Source organism: Lontra canadensis, unplaced genomic scaffold (assembly GCF_010015895.1).
Source record: "Lontra canadensis isolate GAN:19392208 unplaced genomic scaffold, GSC_riverotter_1.0 scaffold7, whole genome shotgun sequence".
NCBI lineage: Eukaryota > Metazoa > Chordata > Mammalia > Carnivora > Mustelidae > Lontra > Lontra canadensis.
In genome coordinates, this window is record NW_022631001.1 from 32,624,465 (window position 1) to 32,645,690 (window position 21,226).

Below are 21,226 nucleotides of genomic sequence, written 5' to 3' on the forward strand. Positions count from 1 at the left end.
TCCAAGGCATTTTTTTGTTGATTCATTTCAGTTCTTCATTTAATAAATTCGTTGAACACCTTAAATGCCAACCATCATGAGGAACTGGGAATAAAAATAGTAATAGTTACTGTCAGTGAAGCTTAAAATCTAATTAACAGAAGAGATGGACATAAATCAGTCTATAAATATGTAATAAATGTTACAGGAAAAAAAAACCCTGGAGATTATGAGAGTAATAGGGAGCCCTTCTTTAACTTGAATGATCAGTCAGCAAAGCCTTCTCTAAATGTTTAAGTGGAAACTCAAAGAATGTGAAGCTGTGAATCAGTTAACTCCGGTGGAGCAGTGGACAGAAGAGTGTTATAGGTAGAAAGTCACAGCACGGACAGTGGAGTAATTATGGTTGTTGTTGAAAGAACCTAAAGGCGGCTGGTAAGGTGGGACAGTGGGAGGTGAGAAAGTTTCTTTAAATGAGATGAAATAGGTAGGGGCAAGATAATACAGACCCTTATACAGCCTTTGGGAAGTAGAGTAGAAAGCCATTGGGACGCCTAGGTGGCTCAGTTAGTCAAGCGTCTCCGTTCAGCTCAGGTCATGATCCCATGGTTCTGGGGCCAATTCCCACATCAGGCTCTTTGCTCAGCAGGGAGCCTGCTTCTCTTTCTGCCTGCTGCTCTCCCTGCTTTGTGTGCTCTCTCTGACAAATAAGTTTTTTTTTTAAAAAGGATTTATTTTATATGACACAGAGAGGCAGAGCGAGATAGGAAACACAAGCAAGGGGAGTGGGAGAGGAAGAAGCAGGCCCCTGCTGAGCAGAGAGCCTGATGAAGGGCTCTATCCCATGTCCCTGGAATCATGACCTGAGCCAAAGGCAGCCGCTTAACACCTGAGCCACCCAAGAGCCCCTGACAAATAAAATTAAAAAAAAAAATTAAAAGGCTTTTTTCCCTTTTTTTAAGGGGGTTGGTTTACAATTTTAAAGACCTTTGGCTGTTAAAAGGGGAATGGTGGAGGTGAGGAGTACTTACTTACATAAAGGAAGATGATAGTCGTTTGGATGAGATTTATGTTAGAGGGAATGGAGAAAGTGGGTATATTAATTATAGAAGTATTTTGGATATAGAATTGACAGGTCCTGAATATTGAATTGGGATAAAAAAGAGGGAAGTATTAAAGATGTCATTCAGGTGTTAGACATAAGTAACTTTGGTTTGTGATGAAAAAGGTGGGAAGAAGTGGTACAAGAAAGTAGAAACATAGCTTTTAGGGGAGAATATGCTTTGAACGTAATAAATTTGAGAAGCCTGTGGAGGTAGGGATGTTAAAGAAATCTCTTAAGAGTGAAGTGGACTTGAAATAATATATCTGACATAGTATTTAAAGACAGTGGTTGGATGAAATCAGCTGGGAAGTGTAAAAGATGGCCTATGACTGAGCAGTTACAGTTTAAATAGGATAAAAAACCAGCAAAGCAATCTGAGAAGGAACAGTGGTGTGTGAATTGCATAGTTAGAAGGGTGTTTCAGGAAAGTTATAGTGGTTAATGGTGTTTAGAGTACCAGAAAGGACAAATACCTATCATTCATCCACTTAACTACTCCCATTTGGGTCTTTACCCATTACTTCTAGGTTGGAAGATTCTCCTTTTGATTCTCCCATACTGTGTCTACCTCTTCTACTGTACTTTACTGTAATTACTTGTTTGATTACACTGTCCTTCACATTAAACTCTTTTTTCCATGAGGTCATGGAACCTTATTGTTTTGTTTCAGCTTTGTATTCTCAGCTCCTGCCATGGGGTCATGCACCAGGAACATTTATTTATTTATTTATTTTTTAAAAGAGTTTATTTATTTATTTGACAGAGATCACAAGTAGGCAGAGAGGCAGGCAGAGAGAGAGAGAGGGAAGCAGGCTCCCTGCTGAGCAGGGAACCCGATGTGGGGCTCGATCCCAGGACCCTGGGATCATGACCTGAGCCGAAAGCAGAGGCTTTAACCCACTGAGCCACCCAGGTGCCCAACACCAGGAACATTTAAATAAACATTTTTTGGAGTGACTGAATTCCAGCTTCTAATGTAGAAGAAATTTTTTTATATCCAAAGGGAAATTTTTGTTTCTAAGAATGTATGGAATATTTTTATGGGGGAAAGTCTGTAAAGAAGAAACTAAAATAAAAATTACTATTGTTGGGACGCCTGGGTGGCTCGGTTGGACGACTGCTTTCGGCTCGGGTCATGATCCCGGAGTCCCGGGATCGAGTCCCGCATGGGGCTCCCAGCTCCACGGAGAGTCTGCTTCTCCCTCTGACCTTCTCCTTGCTCATGCTCTCTCTCACTGCCTCACTTTCAAATAAGTAAATAAATAATTAAAAAAAAAAAGAAAGATTAAAAAAAATTACTATTGTTTATGTGAACATGTGCAGAAAAAATACTAAAACTTGGACAGAAAGGAAGAGATGACATAGGTGGTAGTTATATTGGGGGAGAGAGAATGCAACTGAAAACATTTAAGAAGGGCTATAACTTGAGTGTTTGGTTGTTTTTTTAAAAAAACAAGCAAATATGACAAGTCTAGGAATCATTAAATAACTTTTTTATACTGTTAATGAAAGTGTCCAGGGTCTGTAGTATAAACTGGAAAATAGAAAATATGTGAAGAATAGCCCCTTTATAATCCCACCACCCAAGAGATAACTATATTAACATTTTGGGTGTATTTCTTTATTTTCTGTATATGCTACATTGGAATTTCATATAAATGTATTTATTAAATTATCAACATATAATTTGTATCCTACTTTTATTGTATGTTCAGAGCTATTAATTTAAATTTCTATTTAAATGTAACATGCATACAGGATAGTCATTGGAAGGGTACTGTTGATTAATTTTTACAAACTGAACACTTCGATGAAATAGCCACATTCCAAAATAAAACATTATTAGCACCTTGGAAACCACTTCCCAGACTGTTAATTTTTACTGATTTAGTTTGTCTGGTCACTCAGTAGAACATCTCTGTGGAGAAATTATTACTGAATTGGGGAAGTAGGTATTAAAGAGGATATTGTTCTTGAGCTGTTCATGTAAGTTAAGTGTAGGTAGGTTAAGAGTGCCGGTTAGGAAAAACGGGAAGTGGAACAGTATGAAATGAAGGCAAATGCAAACATCCAGAATATTTTAGGAGTTAGGTTATTAATTTTTTTTTTTTTTTTAGTTCATTGTCGGTGAGTGATGGGAAATAGGCTTGGACCAACTTGTGGGTGGTTAACCTTTTGTGCCAGTCAAACAGTAGAACAGAGTACTGGGAATATTTATTTGCAGAAATTTAAAACCTATTTTTTTTTTTTGTTTGTAGGCACACAAGTCTCTGAATTTTGTTTCAACACTGCTTCAGATTACTATGTCGGAACAACTGGATTTACCTGTGAGACAGGCAGGCAAGTTCCTGAATTATTTTCTTGGGTTTGTGTAAATCAGTTATTTAAAAGGTTCATAGTTGAATAGCAGAGGTATGTTGGGGTGACCCTTCAGTGATTTTCTTCCCTGAAAATCCGTTTGCCCTCATGTGTTTACTATAACAGCTAGTGCCTTGTTATTGGTGGCAGAGTTAAAGGAATGTGGTATTCCGTTGAATTAAAAGAGAAGCTGAAAAGAGAAATTGATAGGGTTTATTAAAAGATTCTTTGTAGCCCGGTGGATGATTCTAAGATACAAACCCCTTTGTTTATGCACTTGCTCCTTAGAGCTTGTGCATTTACTGTTTTTAACCTTTTAAAAAGTACTACATTAGCTGCCCCATCCATGACTGTTACATTTTAAGGTCCACAGTGGGTGCCTGAAAATATGTAGTACATATAGAACTGATGCTATATGTACTACATATTTTCCTATATGTACATACTTATGATAAAATTTAATTTGTAAATTAGGCAAGTAAGAATTTAGCCACAATGATTAATAATAAATTAGAATATTATAACAGGATACTATAATAAAAGGTAATGTGAATGTGGTCTCTCTCTTAAAATATCTTATTTTACGGTACTCACTCTTGTGATGATGTGTAAAGATCAAATCCCTGTGTAATGAGATGAGGTGAGATTAATGATGTAGGCATTTTCACATGGTCAAAATATATTCTGATAATATGTCAGAAAAGGTCATATGCTTCTTGACTGGGTGACCACGGGTAACAAAACCACGGGAAGTGAATCTGTGCATAAGGGGGGGACTGCTGTATTTCTTAGTTCCAGTTTCAATAAGATATTGAGCAGTTCTCTCAGTACCAAATGGTCTGTGAAAATGTGGTGGGTTACTTCTCATATTATCTGTTGGTCTGCAAAATAATGGAATGCACATCTTCAGTGTCCTATTACTTATTTGCAGGTGTATTAATTTTGTTATAGGAAATATAAAGTTACTAATAATTTCACCATTCTAGAAAAACCAGTTATGTTATGATACTATTTCTTACTGTTCTTTTTCTGTACATCAGTTTTGTTAAAAACATTTTTTTTGCTTCATTTAATGTATAGTAAGCTCATCCCTTTTCTTTACATAGTGTTAGTCTTAACATTTATTTCAGTGATTAAATAATTTACCATAATGTGCCATATGAAGTGAACCATTTTTCAAGTGTTAGCACTTAATCTTAGATTTGTTTCATTAACAGTTGTATTCACAGTACCTAAAATATTGCCTGACACACCAAACATACTCAGTAAATAAATGAATGCATATAAGTTTATTATTTTTTAAAATATTGGTATTATATAAGTAGCACAACAATGGAACATTTTTGGGGGCCTATGAAATATAGTAATTTCACTAGGCCCTGGTCACCTATAAGTCTTTTTTAAAAATTTCTAATTAATAGAAAAAAGTTGCCTTTATTTTTTTAAATTTAATTTTATTTTTTCAGTGTTCCAAGATTCATTGTTTATGCGCCACACCCAGTGCTCCATGCAATATGTGCCCTCCTTAATACCCACCACCAGGCTCACCTATCCCCTCACCCCTGCCCCCCCCAGAACCCTCAGTTTGTTTTTCAGAGTCTACAGTCTCTCATGCTTCCTTCCCCGCTCTAGTATCCCCCAATTCACTTTTCCTTTCCTTCTCCTAATGTCCTCCATATTATTCCTTACACTCTACAAGTAAGTGAAACCATATGATAATTGACTCTCTCAGCTTGACTTTCTTCACTCAGCGTAATCTCCTCCAGTCCATTCATATTGATAGAGAATTTGGGTATTCATCCTTTCTGATGGAGGCGTAATATTCCATTGTATATATGGACCATATCTTCTTTATCCATTCATCTGTTGAAGGGCATCTTGGCTCTTCCCACAGTTTTAGCAATTGTGGCTGTTGCTACCATGAACATTGGGGTACATATGGCCCTTCTTTTCACTACATCTGAAAAGTTGCTTTTATGCATTTTAACTGTCATTTCTCTTCTGCTAATGAAGTTGGTGTTTTCCTATTTGGTTATTTTGTAGATAAGAATCTTTGTCTCAGAAAAATACCATATGATTTCACTCATGTGTGGAATTTAAAAAACAAGACAGGTGAACATTTGAGGAAGGGAAGGAAAAACAAGGTGAAAATTGAGAGGGAGGCAAACCATAAGAGACACTGAACACTAGGAATAAACTTAGGGTTGTTGGAGGGAGATGCATGGAGGGAAGGGATAATTGGGTGATGGGCATTAAGGAGGGCCCTTGATGTAATGAGCACTGGGTGTTATATACACCTGATGAGTCACTAAATTCTACTTCTGAAATGAATAAAATAATTGCCTTTAAATCTCAGATTTTTGCTAAGATGTTGAAAGGAGGAGGGACCACCTTAATTAACATTTTGAGACTTGATTATGTGCATTAGCAAAATTAAATTATACTAAAAAGTTGTGTAGTTAGTATGTACAAAACCAGAAGCATCCAAACTGTGGAATTAGTCAAGAATTTTAAAATCTAATCATTACTTTACAAATTATATTCTTTTAATAATTGAATGATACTCTATAGTGTAGGGCATATGGTGATTCTGTCTGCTAGACTTGAGAGATGCATTTGGTCTTTGTAGCAGAGTCCAAGCATCCTGGATGGAATAGACTTTGAATCACGGTATCCTTACAGTGCAGTTCTCACTTGTTTATGTGTTTTGGAGACCAAAAACCTTAAAATACTGAATCATAATTATACAAATAAATATATATACCCATTCTTTTTTTTTTTTTTTTTTCTTCTTCAGATTTTATTTATTTATTTGACAGACACAGCGAGAGAGGGAATACAAGCAGGGGGAGAGGAAGAGGGAGATGCAGGCTTCTGCTGAGCAGGGAGCTGGAATGTGGGGCTTGATCCCAGAACCCTGGGATCATGACCTGAGCTGAAGGCAGACGCTTAACGACTGAGCCACCCAGGCACTCCTATATACCCATTCTTTTATGTATTATGATAGAAAGAAATACTCAGAGGCTCTGTGCAGAAGACATAGCACTGTGTCACGTCTTAATTTTAATCTGTTCTGTTTTGGAGCTAAAGAATCAAAATTCTGGAAATAGTACTAACCTAAAACATATTACATATACTGAGTCAGTGTTCTTTACTGTAGAGGTAGTTTGTCTTAAAACTTTTGTTGAAGGGTATTTTAATGTGCAGTCAATCTTTTTTGAGATACTCTGTAAGGTGGAGTAGTATTTTTTTGGGGGGGGGGGGAGTAGTATTTTAATTCCCAAGGTAGAGCCAAGTAGAATATAAAAGTCATAGATGTATGAGTTATGCTATTCAAATAGGTGTAATACTCCAGGTAAGTGTTAATTACTAATCAGAGAAGGGCTGGTGTTTTGTAGAATTTAGTAATTGATTAATTTTGAATAATTTCCATTTCCTATACATCATATACATTTGTGGTTGAGGGTTCTTTTTCTCATTTGGGGGTAGAGAACTGGATAAAAAGCATTATTAGCAATCTAGTTCATCTTGTGTTGACTGACCAGCAGTATTCAAGATAGTGGTGTGATAGTTAACAGAAAAAGTAATCTGTAATTTTTGAACACAGAACATTTTCCCATAAAATAATATGAATTTGAAGTGGTTGATTGTGGTATAATGAAATGCTTAAATTTATAGACTAAAAATTTTTATGCTGTAATTTTCCTATGATAAAAATAATAGCCTTTGTGTGTCTTAGTTTGGGCTCCTTTAACAGAATATCATAGGCTGGATGATAGATATATTGCTCAAAGTTCTGGAAGCTGAGAAGTCCAGAATCAAGGAGCAAGCAAATTTGGTGTCTGATGAGGACCCACTTTCTGGTTCTTAGAGCCCAACATGTTGAGAGGAGAGGAACCTCTCTGGTGTTTCTCCTATAAAGGCATTAATCACAAAAGACCCCACCCCTAATACCATCAAACTGGGGGGTTTGGATTTCAGTATGAATTTGAGAGGGCCACAAATACTCAGTCTATAGCAGTGTTATTAATTGTGGGAACAGTATAGTATGTATATGTAGTTTTGTCTTTAGAGGCTTCATTTAGAAAATTAATATGGTGAAATCAATCCAAATAGCTTTCCTACAGAAAGCAGGATAAAAAGTATAAATGTGATGTAAAAAGCCTTAATAGTTTGTTTGTATAGTGTGTTTATTTGTAGAGTTTCTTAGCCTGTATGTTTAATACTAACTTCATGGGTGATTACTGTAGCTAAGAATTAAACTGTTTTGAATATCAACTTGGAAAATAATAAAATATGCAGTATTTTAAATGGAGGTGTGGACACTTAAAAGGGATATTCACAGTACTTTCACAGTAAACACTCTTTTGTCAAATTGATCTACATTTTAGGTGTTATCTATTTGAAAAATATGATAACACAGTATTGGCCTGATCGGGAAACCGCACCAGGGGATATATCCCCTTATACTATTCCAGAAGAAGATCGACATTGTATTCGAGAAAATATTGTAGAAGCTATTATCCACTCTCCTGAGCTCATCAGGTATATGTATATTTTAAAACTTACCCATTGTTTCAGGTACATAATTTGTGGAGTTTGGGAGGGGACAGCACAGTGGGTCCTTTCAGAACATAAAAACCTGTCATTTTTATAGCGGTAAACTTAATAACAGGCAAATTCCTTTTGTATTTTCTTACTGTAGTTTTTATATTTATAAAAACCAAGAACAACTTCTTTTATTTTTAAACCAAGAACTTCTAAACTTCTTCATGTGAAATTTATGAAACAGTGTGAGCAGGTGAGAGGGGTTAAAGAAAACTGTAGAATGCTGACCTATATATTATATGGTCTTGATCACTAAAAGTTCTTATTTTTATATGATTTTGTAGATTTTTTTTAAAGAATTGTATTTATTTATTTTAGATAGAGAGCAGAGGGGCAGAGGGGAGGAGAGGGACAAGCAGACTCTGCACTGAACATGAGCCTGATGCAAGGCTCGATCTCACAACCCTGAGATTACGACCTGACCCAAAATTGAGGGTCAGATGCATAACTGACTAAGCCATCCAGACACCCCGATTTTGCAGAATTTTTAATGAAAATAGCTGTGTTTTAAATGAAATTCATCAGTTGATGATAGGGATGAAAAATAAGGAAAAATAAAATCATACCTACATTTGTAACATTTGTTGGGTTTCTTTTAAATCATTAGGAATGGGTAGTTTTTTCTCAGTGACTTACTTATTTTTACCTAACCAGCCATTTTCTTTGTGTGAGCAGAATTTTATCTAGGTACCATTTCTTTCTCCTTATTGTTTATTTTTGACTTTCAGGGTACAACTTACTACATGCATTCACCATATCATCAAACATGATTATCCAAGCCGCTGGACTGCCATTGTGGACAAAATTGGCTTTTATCTTCAGTCTGATAACAGTGCTTGTTGGCTAGGAATTCTTCTTTGCCTTTATCAGCTTGTGAAAAATTATGAGTAAGTGTCTCTCAATTCCTACAGAAATTTGAGAAGTAGGAAAAATTTGGAAATTCTAAGGTATTTTGTTTGAACATTTAAAATTACATTTGGTATATAAAAATTAGCGAATTATATGTTGATTTTAATGCAGTATTTTCTTTTTAAAGTAGCACTCTTATTTTAATTCTTTAGTCACTTCTGTTGATTCAGCTTAGAAACTTGTTGTGCCCTTTTTTTCATATTATCTGTTTCCCTATTCAAAAACTGGGTTATCTCTAATTCCTCAATATGGGCTCCTCAGTTTGTGCTGATAAAAGGCCTAAACATAAGCTTTTTTAAAATGTGAAGGGTATCAGAGTACTTTGAGCATTAGAGCTTATTTAACTTCTGGCTTTCTGTGAATTTTTTATCTTAATTTGGGGTCTTGATAAGTTTCAAGAACCTACCTGTAATTCTTTAAGAAGGATATGTTGGAATTTCACATGATCATTTTTAATCATTGTGTTTTAGGGATTCAGTCACCTGTCTCAGTAATTTGTTTCCTACCATAATTACTTTCATATATCAGGTGTTTGCATATTTGAGCAAATTATAGTTCATATAAGTAATTAGTATCAGTAAGAAAGATTTTAGGCCAAGGGATCATTTTAGATCTGGGTTTAGGGATGAGAAAAAAGATCTAACCTTGGAAGCTGAGGTATAGCATTAAGAGTGGTAAGCTATACATTGAAGGGATTATCTCAGTCGTGTAGTGGAAGTAATGAAATTTGTAGGCATTTGAAAGTTTTGATAACAGAAAATTTTGAGGAAGGCATGAGGAACACTTACACCATGATGGTGGCCTTATTTCCAGTCCTGACAGCTGCACAGATGCCATTGTGAGCCCGCTAATTCTGGGGCCTGTAGTTAGCCTCCGATACCCTTTTTGGGTCCCAACTAAAGTAGCTGATGAACTGCTGCTTTTCTTCTGAGCAGGAGAGAAGTATACCATTTACAGCATTGGTACTGGTGTTTTCTTGTGTTCCCACCAGCTACCCATCTTCCTGCTAAGGAATGTTCCAGCTGTTGCTCCAACTTCTATCAGAGTGCCAGTTGTTGTAGTTCTGGTAAGTGAGTGACTAAAATGAGAGAGAATAACAATAATAAGCTGTTATTGTCATTGAGGAGGTTAAGTCTCTCCTGTCCTATAATCTTAGCAGGAGAGAGTGTGACAGAGATTTTTTTAAATGGGAGACGTAGGAGGCTGCTACAATATTGGAATTCCAGTTCATTTTCAGCCAGTGTTCAGTTGTGGAGCACAAGGTGTTCACAAGGGATCTGTGTGGACTGAAGCAGTTCTAAGAAAATTCATGGAGAAATTGGAAGTTGTGGTGGTCTTCAGGAGCATAGATCCTCAGGAAATGCTTGTCAGTTGAAAGAGCACAGTAGGAGCATTTGAAGAGGAGGGCATGTCACACCATACGGAGTAGTATGACCAAAGAAAGGTACAGAGGTAGAAATGAGATATTATCTTTAGTGGGTAGTGAGGAGACCACCAATGGTATGGATAATTTCTGTTTAGAGGCGGCGGGGGGGATAAATTTGGAGTTGGTAAATTGGGACCATGTTAAAGACAGTTTTGAATGCCGGGATGGAGAATTTGGATGTAACCTTTTAGATACTAATGTACCATTGAAGATTTTTTTTTGTTTTTTGTTGTTGTTGTTGTTGTTGTTTTTAACGGTAAAATGATGGGCTAGTACTTAGGATTTCCTGTGAGCATGGCTCACCAGATTGGCACATTGTAGCCTTGTGGTAGTCCACTTTTATTAGTGTCACATTTTCGTGCTGTCAGAAACCCTCAGGTCTTAGGCTTAGTAATTTGTTTCCTACCATAATTACTTTCATATATCAGTTAGCGTAGATTAGCAGCTAGTACCACCTAATTTCAAGTCCTCTCCTGAATGTAGAGAGGGAGGTAGGAAAGAAGAATGTGTAATATGGACTGGATACTCAAACCCTCTTAATGTGGGTGATCATCTGGGTTGGGTAAATGGAGAGAAGCGCATAATATAGTTCTGCCTTTGTAGTTAAAAGGAAGTACTGTCTTTAATCACTGTAGTTTGTGTAATCAGATTGGAGACTGCAAATGGCTTCCTTTCATAAATTGTTAATTGTTTTTACTGACTGAAAGAATTGTACAGATGTTTTAAAATGTATGCTAGGTGTAATTTCCCAGCATGTTAAAACAGTATTTTAAATAATCTGTGAGTTAATTGTTCAATAGTCTCAATCATTAGAATATTTGTTGTGGTGTTTTTTTTGTTTGTTTTGTTTTTATTTTTTTATTTTTTTATTTATTTTTTAGATTTTTACTTATTATTTGACATTTTACTTATTATTTGACAGCGATCACAAGTAGGCAGAGAGGCAGGCGGGGGGGTGGGGGCAGTGGGGAAGCAGGCTACCACCAATCAGGGAGCCCGATGTGGGGCTCCATCCCAGGACCCTGAGATGATGACCTGAGCTGAAGACAGAGGCTTTAATCCACTGAGCCATTCAGGCTCCCCTGTGGTGTGTTTTATTCTTGGCAATTTATTTCAGTTCTAGTTCCATCTAGTAGGGGAAAATAATCTAGCCTTTTTACCTTTACCTTTTTTAAAAAAGATTTTATTTATTTATTTTGGAGAGAGAGTGTGTGTGAGTGGGGGTAAGGGCAGAGGGAGAATGAGAGAATCTTCAGTGGATGCCTGCTGAGTGCAGAGCCTGTCTTGGGGCCTGATCTTAGAACTCTTGAGATCATGACCCAGGCTGAAATCAAGAGTCAGGTGCCTAACCAATTGAGCCATCCAGGTGACCCTTACCTTTACCTTTTAAAAATGTGCTCAGATACTCAATTCTTAAATATATTTTGTTCTTCAAGAAGGCTACCAATAGATAAAACTGGAATCTGGTAGGAAAAACCAATTAAAAAGCAGTTTAATCAAAAAAGATAAACTCAGTTTTTTAGAATAATGACTTAACCACTAGTCTGTATTTTGTAAAGCTATTCTGCCTATCCACTCCTTAATAATAGAAGGTGGGGTGTCATTCCTATAGTTCTTTTTCTTTAAGATTTTATTTATTTATTAGAGAATCAGTGATGGGAATGGGGAGAGAGAGTGAGAAGCAGACTCCCTGCTGAGTAAGAAGCTGGGCTCTGGCCTCTCCCAGGACTTGGAGATCATGACCTGACCCAAGGGCAGATGCTTAACCAATTGAACCATCCAGGTGTCCCCCTATAGTTCTAATCTGTTTTTGTTTTCGTTTTTGTTTTCCATTGAAGCATAGTTGACACAGTGTTTTTTAAGTTGAAGTACAGTTTAATTAAAAATAAATCAACAGACCTTTTTAAATAATACTGTTAAAATGCTAAGAAATCTATACATGGAAATTTCTTACTTAGGGCAGCAGTTCTTTACCCACATCCTTGGAGCAAATGTGATTCAGAATTCAGAAGTTTTTGGATTTTAGAAAGATAAGAAGGTTCACATAATAATACATGTTAAACACTCCTGTTGAAATTGGACCAACACCCAGTAGTCAGATGCATATTATCATATCTGCTATAAAATACATGAATATCCACTCCAGATGGGATAAATGAAGACCATAAATAGCCTGTTGAAGTCAGGTTTTCTTGCCAAATAGGTTACAAAAGAACTTCCTGTTTATAAAGTGCTTATTTTCTGCTTTCTAGATGCCACTTCTGCCTTAATGCTTTTGGTATGTAAATAACTTAAGGAGGGTAATAGATAATCAATTTTATATCAGTTACCTGCTAATATTTAAAAGCTAAGTCATTGTAGCTCCTCAGTTATATAAGTATTCAAATTAGAGACTGTAGTGAGGGCAGACCTTGGATCTTGACTGCTGAAGTTCATACCTAGAGGAGTATGTTGAGAAAGATACTGCTCTGTGCTTCAGTCTCCTCAGACTATTGAAGTGAGGATACTAATGGAGCCTTGAGGATTTTTTTTTTTTTTTTTTTTTTTTTTTTTTAAGATTTTATTTATTTGACAGAGAGAGAGTAGGCAGAGAGGCAGGCAGAGAGTGAAGGAGGAAGCAGGCTCCCTGCTGAACAGAGAGCACAATGCGGGCCTTGATCCCAGGACTCTGGGATTGTGACCTGAGCCTAAGGCAGAGGCTTTAACCCACTGAGCCACCCAGGCGCCCAGGAGCCTTGAGGATTATTGACTTCATAATGAATGCTCAGAAAATTTTAGATACTTTGTTATTATTTGAGGTTTTTCTTAGGTTGCTTTTGCTTGTGATATAGTTCCATTGTTGGTTTTTCCTTTTTTTTCTAGGAATCTAAAGTTGCTTAGGAAGTATTTGCTTATATTTGTGTGGACAAACAAGCAGTTTAATTTTGTATCTCATTCATATAAATGAAATTGTGATGCAAATTCTTACAGAATTAGTTTGTATTCCTACCCAAAGGTACAAGAAACCAGAGGAACGGAGTCCACTGGTAGCAGCAATGCAGCATTTCCTGCCAGTTCTAAAGGACCGTTTTATCCAGCTTCTTTCTGATCAGTCTGATCAATCTGTCCTCATCCAGAAACAGATTTTCAAGATCTTCTATGCTCTTGTTCAGGTAATTTTTATATATAAAAGTCTATCTTTTGCTACATTAAAAGATAACAAAGAATTTCCATGTCTTAATAATAATTTCACTTGAAAATCTAGATTACAAATGGATTACAAATGGATGATTTGCTAGTCATATATAAATTGCCAAAATTATGTGTGCATTAAAAGTCTAACGAAGTACACGTCCCTAAATACATAAACAAGTCCAATAGATCTTAAATTATAACTGGTCAATCTTAAGTTCTCTTAAATCATCTGACACTATTTACAAAATTTTAGTAAAAAATTTTTATGCCTTTCAGCTTAAGAATTCACAAGTCTGAAAATCAATTAGTAATAATCACGCCTTGGATAAACCCCATTGGCTATGATACTGCCACTGCGCAAAGCTCACAAGTCTGAAAATCAATTACTGAAATTACAATTTATATCTAGCATGAACCTGATGTGCCAAATATATATAGATTGTCCCAGTGATTACAAAACCTATTCCCAAGTTTAACAAAAATACTAGTACTGTGGCTTGGCTGGCACACAGTGATGGGCTTCATCATTTTTACATATTCTGAATCTTCCTGGGATAAAAGATACCCAATGAGGAAATGATTGTGTGTATTTTCGCAGAGGGATATAATGACTTAAATGAAACTGGTTTAGATCAAGATTAAAATTTTAGTTCTTTTTGTGCCATATAGCCATAGAAGGATTCATCTTATCTACTAGAACCTTTGGTTTCATTTATACACTTACTTCAAAATCTCATTTAAATAGACCTGTGACTTCCACTAAGATTGTAACTGACTCACCATATTGTTTGGTTGGATTTTGTGTGTCTTTGCTAGATTAGTAAAGATAGTCTATTATCTCCCAGTCTTAATCAGAGGACACTTTAATGCCATTCCATTGGCTGCTTACAGAATTTTTACAAGTGATTTGGGTATATAATACACTGTTTTTGTTTGTTTTTTAGTTGGTAAGATTATAACTTTTAGATTAAGAATAAGTTATTTTTGTAAATTGTTCTAGGGAATAGGGCAAGATATTTATCTTCCCAACTAATTTTTTGATGCTAACATACCCTGATATTCAGTATAGCCCTTTCTCACTTGTGAAAATAGATATTCTAAAGTCCCAAATAGGGTATTGATTTTATCCCTGTTGAGAGGATTTATCCAAGGAATGCAAGAAAGAGTGGATCAGTGGTTAAGAGATCAGTTTCTATGATTAACTTTTTTTTTTTTTTTGAAGATTTTATTTATTTACTTGACAGAGAGATCACAACTGGGCAGAGAGGCAGGCAGAGAGAGCAGGGGAAGCAGGCTCCCCTCCGAGCAGAGAGCCCAATGCATGGCCCAGTCCCAGGACCCTGAGATCATGACCTGAGTCAAAGGCAGAGGCTCAACCCACTGAGCCACCCAGGCGCCCCTATGATGAACTCATAGAAGAAGACCTATAACCATCTCTAAGATTGCCAGATAAAGCATTTGATAACATTTAATAACCATTCCCACTTTAAAGAAACAAAAAAACAAGCTAAGAGTCCTGGAATAGAAATTTTCTTCACTTGATAAAAGACATTCACTAGAAATCACAATATCACTCTTAGGTAAAAATAAGATGTATTCCCAGTAATTTGAGACTAAGAGAAGGATGGTCACTGTAGTGCCACAATTCTCGGTTGTGGATAACTGATCAGATCAGCCAGATAAGAAATTTGCTTGTATACTAAAAATGGGAAATGTGGATTGAATGAAATACTTTTTATAGGTTTTGTGAAGAGTTAAAGGAAGTAGGATTTTCTTTTGTAATGATTTTAAAGTATTGATTCTTGATTTTCATTTAGTATACACTACCATTGGAGCTGATAAACCAACAGAACCTGACAGAATGGATAGAAATTTTGAAGACTGTTGTGAACAGAGATGTACCGAATGTAAGTCTCTATGTGTTCTTGTATTACTGAAATATCTAATTATCTTTTGGGAATTTTAACTGATACTTTCTGTAACATTTTTATGAGTTTATATAATTCATGATGCAAATTATTCTAGATAAAGAGACCATTTTGTTTGTTTACGTATGTGCAATACTAATTAAAAATTGTGCAGTGTTATTTCATATACTGTTGTTTAGGTACTTATATCTATAGGTACTTATATCCTAATGCTTCTGTTTCTTCTCAGTTTTTAATTTTATTTATTTATGTATTTATCTATATATATAAAGTTTTTTTATAATGTGAGAGAGAGTGAGTGAGAGAGAGCACATGATTGGGGGCGGCGGGATGGGGGCTAAGAAGCAGACTCCCCAGTGAGCAAGGAGCCCAATGCAGGGCCTGAGATCATGACCTAAGCGAAAGGTAGACATTCAGCTAAGAGCCACCCAGGAGCCCCTTTTTTTAAAGTTTTATTTAAGTAATCTCTACACCTAACATGGGGCTCATACTCACAACCCCGAGATCAGAAGTCACATGCAACTGAGCCAGCCAGGCACCCCATCTTATCTTCTCAGGTTTTAATTAAGAGTTCATAATATATATCAACTCACATAGCTACAAAATCCTTTTCTTTCTTTTTTTTTTTTTTTTTAAGATTTTATTTATTTTTTTGACAGAGACCATAAGTAGGTGGAGAGGCAGGCAGAGAGAGAAGAGGAAGCAGGCTCCCTGCTAAGCAGAGAGCCCGATGCAGGGCTCTATCCCAGGACCCTGGGACTATGACCCAAGCTGAACGCAGAGGCTTTAACTGACTGAGCCACCCAGGCGCCCCACAAAATCCTTTTCTAATGAGAAATGTTTTTAAAGATTAATTTAGAGAAAGGGAATGGGTGAGCAGGGGGAGCGGCAGAGGAAGAGAATATCCTCAGACTGTCCCCTGAGCGTGGAGGTCCACGCAGTGCTCAATCCCAGGATCCTGAGATCATGACCTGAGCTGAAATCAACAGTCGGAAACTTAATCGACTGAGTCACCTAGGTGCCCTATGATGATATATATTTTTTTTAAGATTGTATTTATTTATTAGAGAGGACGCATAAGCAGGGGGAATGGCAGGGAGGGTGAGAAGCAGGTTCCCTGGTGAGCAGAGAGCCTGACCTGGGGCTCAGTCTCAGGACCATGGGATCATGACCTGAGCTGAAGGCAGATTCTTAACAAACTGAGCCACCCAGGCAGCCCATGATGAGAATTTCTAAGATCTACTCTCTTAGCATCCTTCAAGTATATAGTACAGTACTGTTAACTATATAGTCACTATGCTGAACATTACATCTCCAGAACTTATTTATCATACAACTGAAAGTTTTGACCACCTTCTTAAATTTACTGTGGTAATCATTTCACAGTATATACATATATCACGTTGTATTATATACCTTAAACTAATACAATTTTATATATTATGTATTTTTTAAAAAGTGCTTGCATCTGGAGTTTAGCCTAATAATTTGTGGCTACTCATGAACCAGAAGACTTTGTAGTTAGTTATATTACTTGTTTTTTTAAAAAAACAGTTTTATAGGGAGATAGCACATACTCCATAAATTTAACCTTTTCAAAGTGTACAGTTCAGTAGGTTTTAGTTCATACAGAATTGTACATACAGAATTTAGTATATAGGAATTGTTTTATTTAGTCACTTTTTTAAAAAAGATTTATTTTTGCGAGAGAGAGAGAGAGTGCACGAGCGTGCAAGTTGGGGGTGAGAGGCAGAGGGAGAACCAGACCCCTATCTGAGCAAGGACCCTGATGCAGGACTCAATCCCAGGAAGACACCAACCAGCTGAGCCACTGAGGAGCCCAATTTAGTCAAAATTTTTAAAGTAAATGCAATTTTTCTTTATAATCTAGTTTTCTAGAGAGGTAAGGGAATTTATAAGTCCTAAATACAAAATACGCTTTAAGTGCTTTAATATTCCTTACTTATTTCATCCTCAAAAAATTTCTCTGAATTAATTTTTCTCCCCTATCCCCTCTGAATTTATTTTGAATGGAGACATTGAAGGATTATATAATTTATCCAAAACAATTTTATTAGTGGCATTAGTTGAGACCACCTTGTTTTATGGTTTATTGCTTAAATTCCTATTTAAAAGGAAAAACAGTGTAGGGGCGCCTGGGTGACTCGGTTGAGTGTCTGACTCGATCTCAGTTGGCTTAGTTCTTGATCTCACAGGGTTGTGAATTCGAGCCCAGTGTGTTTGGCTCTGCAGTGGGTGTGGAGCCTACTTTAAAAAAAACAAAACAACAGTGTAGACGAAGTGAAGGAACATTTCTTCCTCTCTGTAGGAAACGTTTGTTGTATATTTTTCTGGACATATTTAATAGGTACAAAATAAAATGTTAAGTTTTCCTTTATAACCACTCTGTACTTTTTGGGTATAATTTATAAACACACATATTATAAATAAACAGTCCAGTGAGTTTTCAGTTGCATATATCCATGTAATCATCACCTAGAATATTTGCTGGTGGCTAGTTTTAGTCTTTCCTATCATCACCATTCTCATTTCTAGCACCATAGATTAATTTTGCCTGTTTTAGAACTTAAAGCTAATTTTTGGTATTTACCTTCTTTTGCATGATATGAGATATATCATGTGTTAGTCTGTTTCTTATGTATTTATGTTGTGTTACAGTAGCTTGTTCCTTTTTATTACCAAGTAGTATTTTATTGTGTGGATATACTATAATTTATTTATCCATTCACAAGTTGACACCTAGGTGGTTTCAGGATTTTAGTAGTACTAATAGAGCTGCTATGGATGTCCTTACACAAATCTTTTTGTGATCACATGTTTTCATTTTTCTTGAGCAAATTACCAAAGAGTAGAATTGGGTCATAGGATAGGTATATGTTTAACTTCATCAGTAACTTCTAAAGTGATTTTCAAAGTGGCTGTATCATTGCTCTCACTTTTAGTTTTAGTTTGTTAAGCTAAGACTTGGTTGTTCCAAGTCTTACTTTCCATTGTAAATTAAAAATATGTCGGGATGTTGTAGGTCAATATGTAAGGATCCAGTCCCTTTTTTTTTTTTTTTTTTTTTTTAAGATTTTATAGATTTATTTGACAGAGACACAGCAAGAGAGGGAACACAAGCAAGGGGAGCGGGAGAGGGAGAAGCAGGCTTCCAGCAGAGCAGGGAGTCTGAGGAGGGGCTCAATCCCAGGACTCTGGGATCATGACTTTGGCAGAAGGCAGACTTGTAATGACTCAGCCACCCAGGCGCCCCAGGATCCAGTCCATTCTTTTAGTGGTTGTATAGTAGTATTTTATAGGTGTTCCATAAGTAAGCATTCCCTTATTTGCGAATGTTTACCGTGGTAGTTTTTCCCTATTGTTTTTAAATTAGTGTCTTCATCTGTTTATCCTTTTGTGTTTATACCAATATTTCTGAAATTAGATTTTTGAGACGGTGTTTCTCATGCCCTTTTGATTTGAACTATACTGTTTTGTTTTGTTTTTTTAAGATTTATTTATTTATTTGACAGAGAAATCACAAGTAGGGGGAGAGGCAGGCAGAGAAAGATGGGGAAGCAGGCTCCCTGCTGAGCAGAGAGCCCGATGTGGGTCTCGATCCCAGGACCCTGAGACCATGACCTGAGCTGAAGGCAGAGACTTAACCCACTGAGCCACCCAGGCGCCCTGAACTATACTGGTTTTGATTAAACTACTTTTCATGGCCTTGGCTTTATGTTAATTGGATTTTGACTAAAATGTTTGTGTTTGAGTTTGCTACGTAGCCAAGTAGTGAAGCAGATGAAAGTGCCTCTTATATTTAAATAAGAGTTAGTACTTTTCCAAATCTAGCCTTTTATTTCTAAAGGCCAACATAAATGGTTTTTGTGAGTCTCTTCTCACCTCATGCTCTTCTTCTTAGATTGTATCATCTCTTAATATCATTAAATAAATCTCTTTGAAGGAAACACTTCAGGTTGAAGAAGATGACAGACCAGAGTTACCATGGTGGAAATGTAAGAAGTGGGCTTTACATATCTTAGCAAGGCTTTTTGAAAGGTAAGCTTCTCTCAGTGTATGATGACTTAAGTTTATTTTTTCAAGCTCTTTTATAAGTGTCAGTATATAAAGCATTATAAAGAAACAGTGGGCTTTTTAATGTTCTTTTAGGTATGGAAGCCCTGGCAATGTTTCCAAGGAGTATAATGAATTTGCTGAAGTATTTCTGAAGGCGTTTGCTGTTGGTGTCCAGCAAGTATGTCTAAGAATTTTTCTAAATTGAAACATTATTATTAGGTTAATTTCTGCTCTTTTCCCTGGTTTATTGGTACCCAAAGATTGCATGTGGCAGTCTTTAATATTTTGAACCCTGTATCAGTTCTCATTTTTTGGTCTTAGGTCTTCCTTATTCCCTAAATTTTTGAGAGCCTCAGCAAGCTTCCATTTATGTGATTTATACCTATGCTACTTATCATACTAGAAATTAAAATGTAAGAGTATTAATTCATTTAAAAATAATAACCTAATGTATATTAACACAGAATATGGGTTTTTTTTTTTTTTAAGATTTTATTTATTTATTTGACACATAGAGATCACAAGTAGGCAAGAGAGGCAGGCAGAGAGAGAGAGGAAGAAGCAGGCTCCCCACTGAGGAGAGAGCCGGATATGGGTCTCGATCCCAGGACTCTGGGATCATGACCCGAGCTGAAGGCAGAGGCTTTAACCCACTGAGCCACCCAGGTGCCCACAGATTATGTATTATTTTTTAAAAAACTGTTTCCCAAAATGAAAAGTTTTTAACAAAAGGAAATGGTATTGTTAAACATTTTTACTAAATTTTTAATATATGGCTTAATAAAAGGCAGTTATATACTCATCTACCTATGTATTTAGTCTTTTTAAATTTACTTTGGTGGACATAACTGCACACTGTGGCCCAGATAAGTTGGAAAAAGAAAGACTTGTAAACTTTTCACAAAATTTTGGAAATTCTTTGATAGCACATCAAAATATGATAATGATAGTTTTGTTTTTGTTTTTAAGTAAACTCTGCACCCAATGTGGGACTCTAACTCATGACCCCAAGATCAAGTGACATGCTCTACCAACTGAGCCACTCAATAGTGGTAGTTTCTTAAAAGTTAATTGCAGTGTAAAGTTTGTTAACAACAAGTATTTTATATTCTTTTACATTATCACCTGTTGATCTATATTGCACTTTGAATGGATCATTTATCCATACATGATTTTGTAATAGCTGGTCATTTGGAAAACTGAGTTAATGAACATTTTCCAAATGTTAATATACTTCATTATGCAATTTTATTTTATTGTTTAGAAGGTTTTTTTATTTTAGAGAGAGAGCAAGGATAGCATGCATGAGCAGGGGGGGGAGCAGAGGGAGAGGGAGGAAAAGCAGGCTACCCACTGAGCGCTGAGCTTACTTACCATGGGGCTTGATCTCACAATCCTGAGATCATGACCTGAGTGGAAATCAAGAGTTGGAGATTCAACCTACTGAGCCACCCAGGCGCCCTTCATTATGCAGTTTTTAAAAAGAAATCGGGGCGCCTGGGTGGCTCTGTGGGTTAAGCCTCTGCCTTTGGCTCAGGTCATGATCTCAGGGTCCTTCGATCAAGCCCCGCATCAGGCTCTCTGCTCAGCAGGGAGCCTGCTTCCCCCCACTCTCTGCCCGCCTCTCTGCCTACTTACGATCTCTCTCTCTGTGTCAAATAA

The 21,226-nt window shown here is 36.5% G+C and overlaps 1 protein-coding gene and 1 non-coding gene across 2 annotated transcripts in view; one reads left to right on the forward strand and one right to left on the reverse strand.

The window, feature by feature from the left end:
- IPO7 (importin 7) overlaps window positions 1–21,226 on the forward strand; it is a 56,129-nt gene that overhangs the window by 13,864 nt on the left and 21,039 nt on the right. The window contains exons 2-8 of the mRNA XM_032853442.1: window positions 3,343–3,424; window positions 7,834–7,987; window positions 8,779–8,937; window positions 13,381–13,537; window positions 15,377–15,466; window positions 19,452–19,546; window positions 19,658–19,742. Coding sequence (XP_032709333.1) covers window positions 3,343–3,424; window positions 7,834–7,987; window positions 8,779–8,937; window positions 13,381–13,537; window positions 15,377–15,466; window positions 19,452–19,546; window positions 19,658–19,742 — 822 coding nt within the window. The remainder of the gene's footprint in view (window positions 1–3,342; window positions 3,425–7,833; window positions 7,988–8,778; window positions 8,938–13,380; window positions 13,538–15,376; window positions 15,467–19,451; window positions 19,547–19,657; window positions 19,743–21,226) is intronic.
- LOC116865456 lies at window positions 13,786–13,924 on the reverse strand. The gene has a single exon (XR_004382189.1). It is a non-coding gene; the product is annotated as a U4 spliceosomal RNA (small nuclear RNA).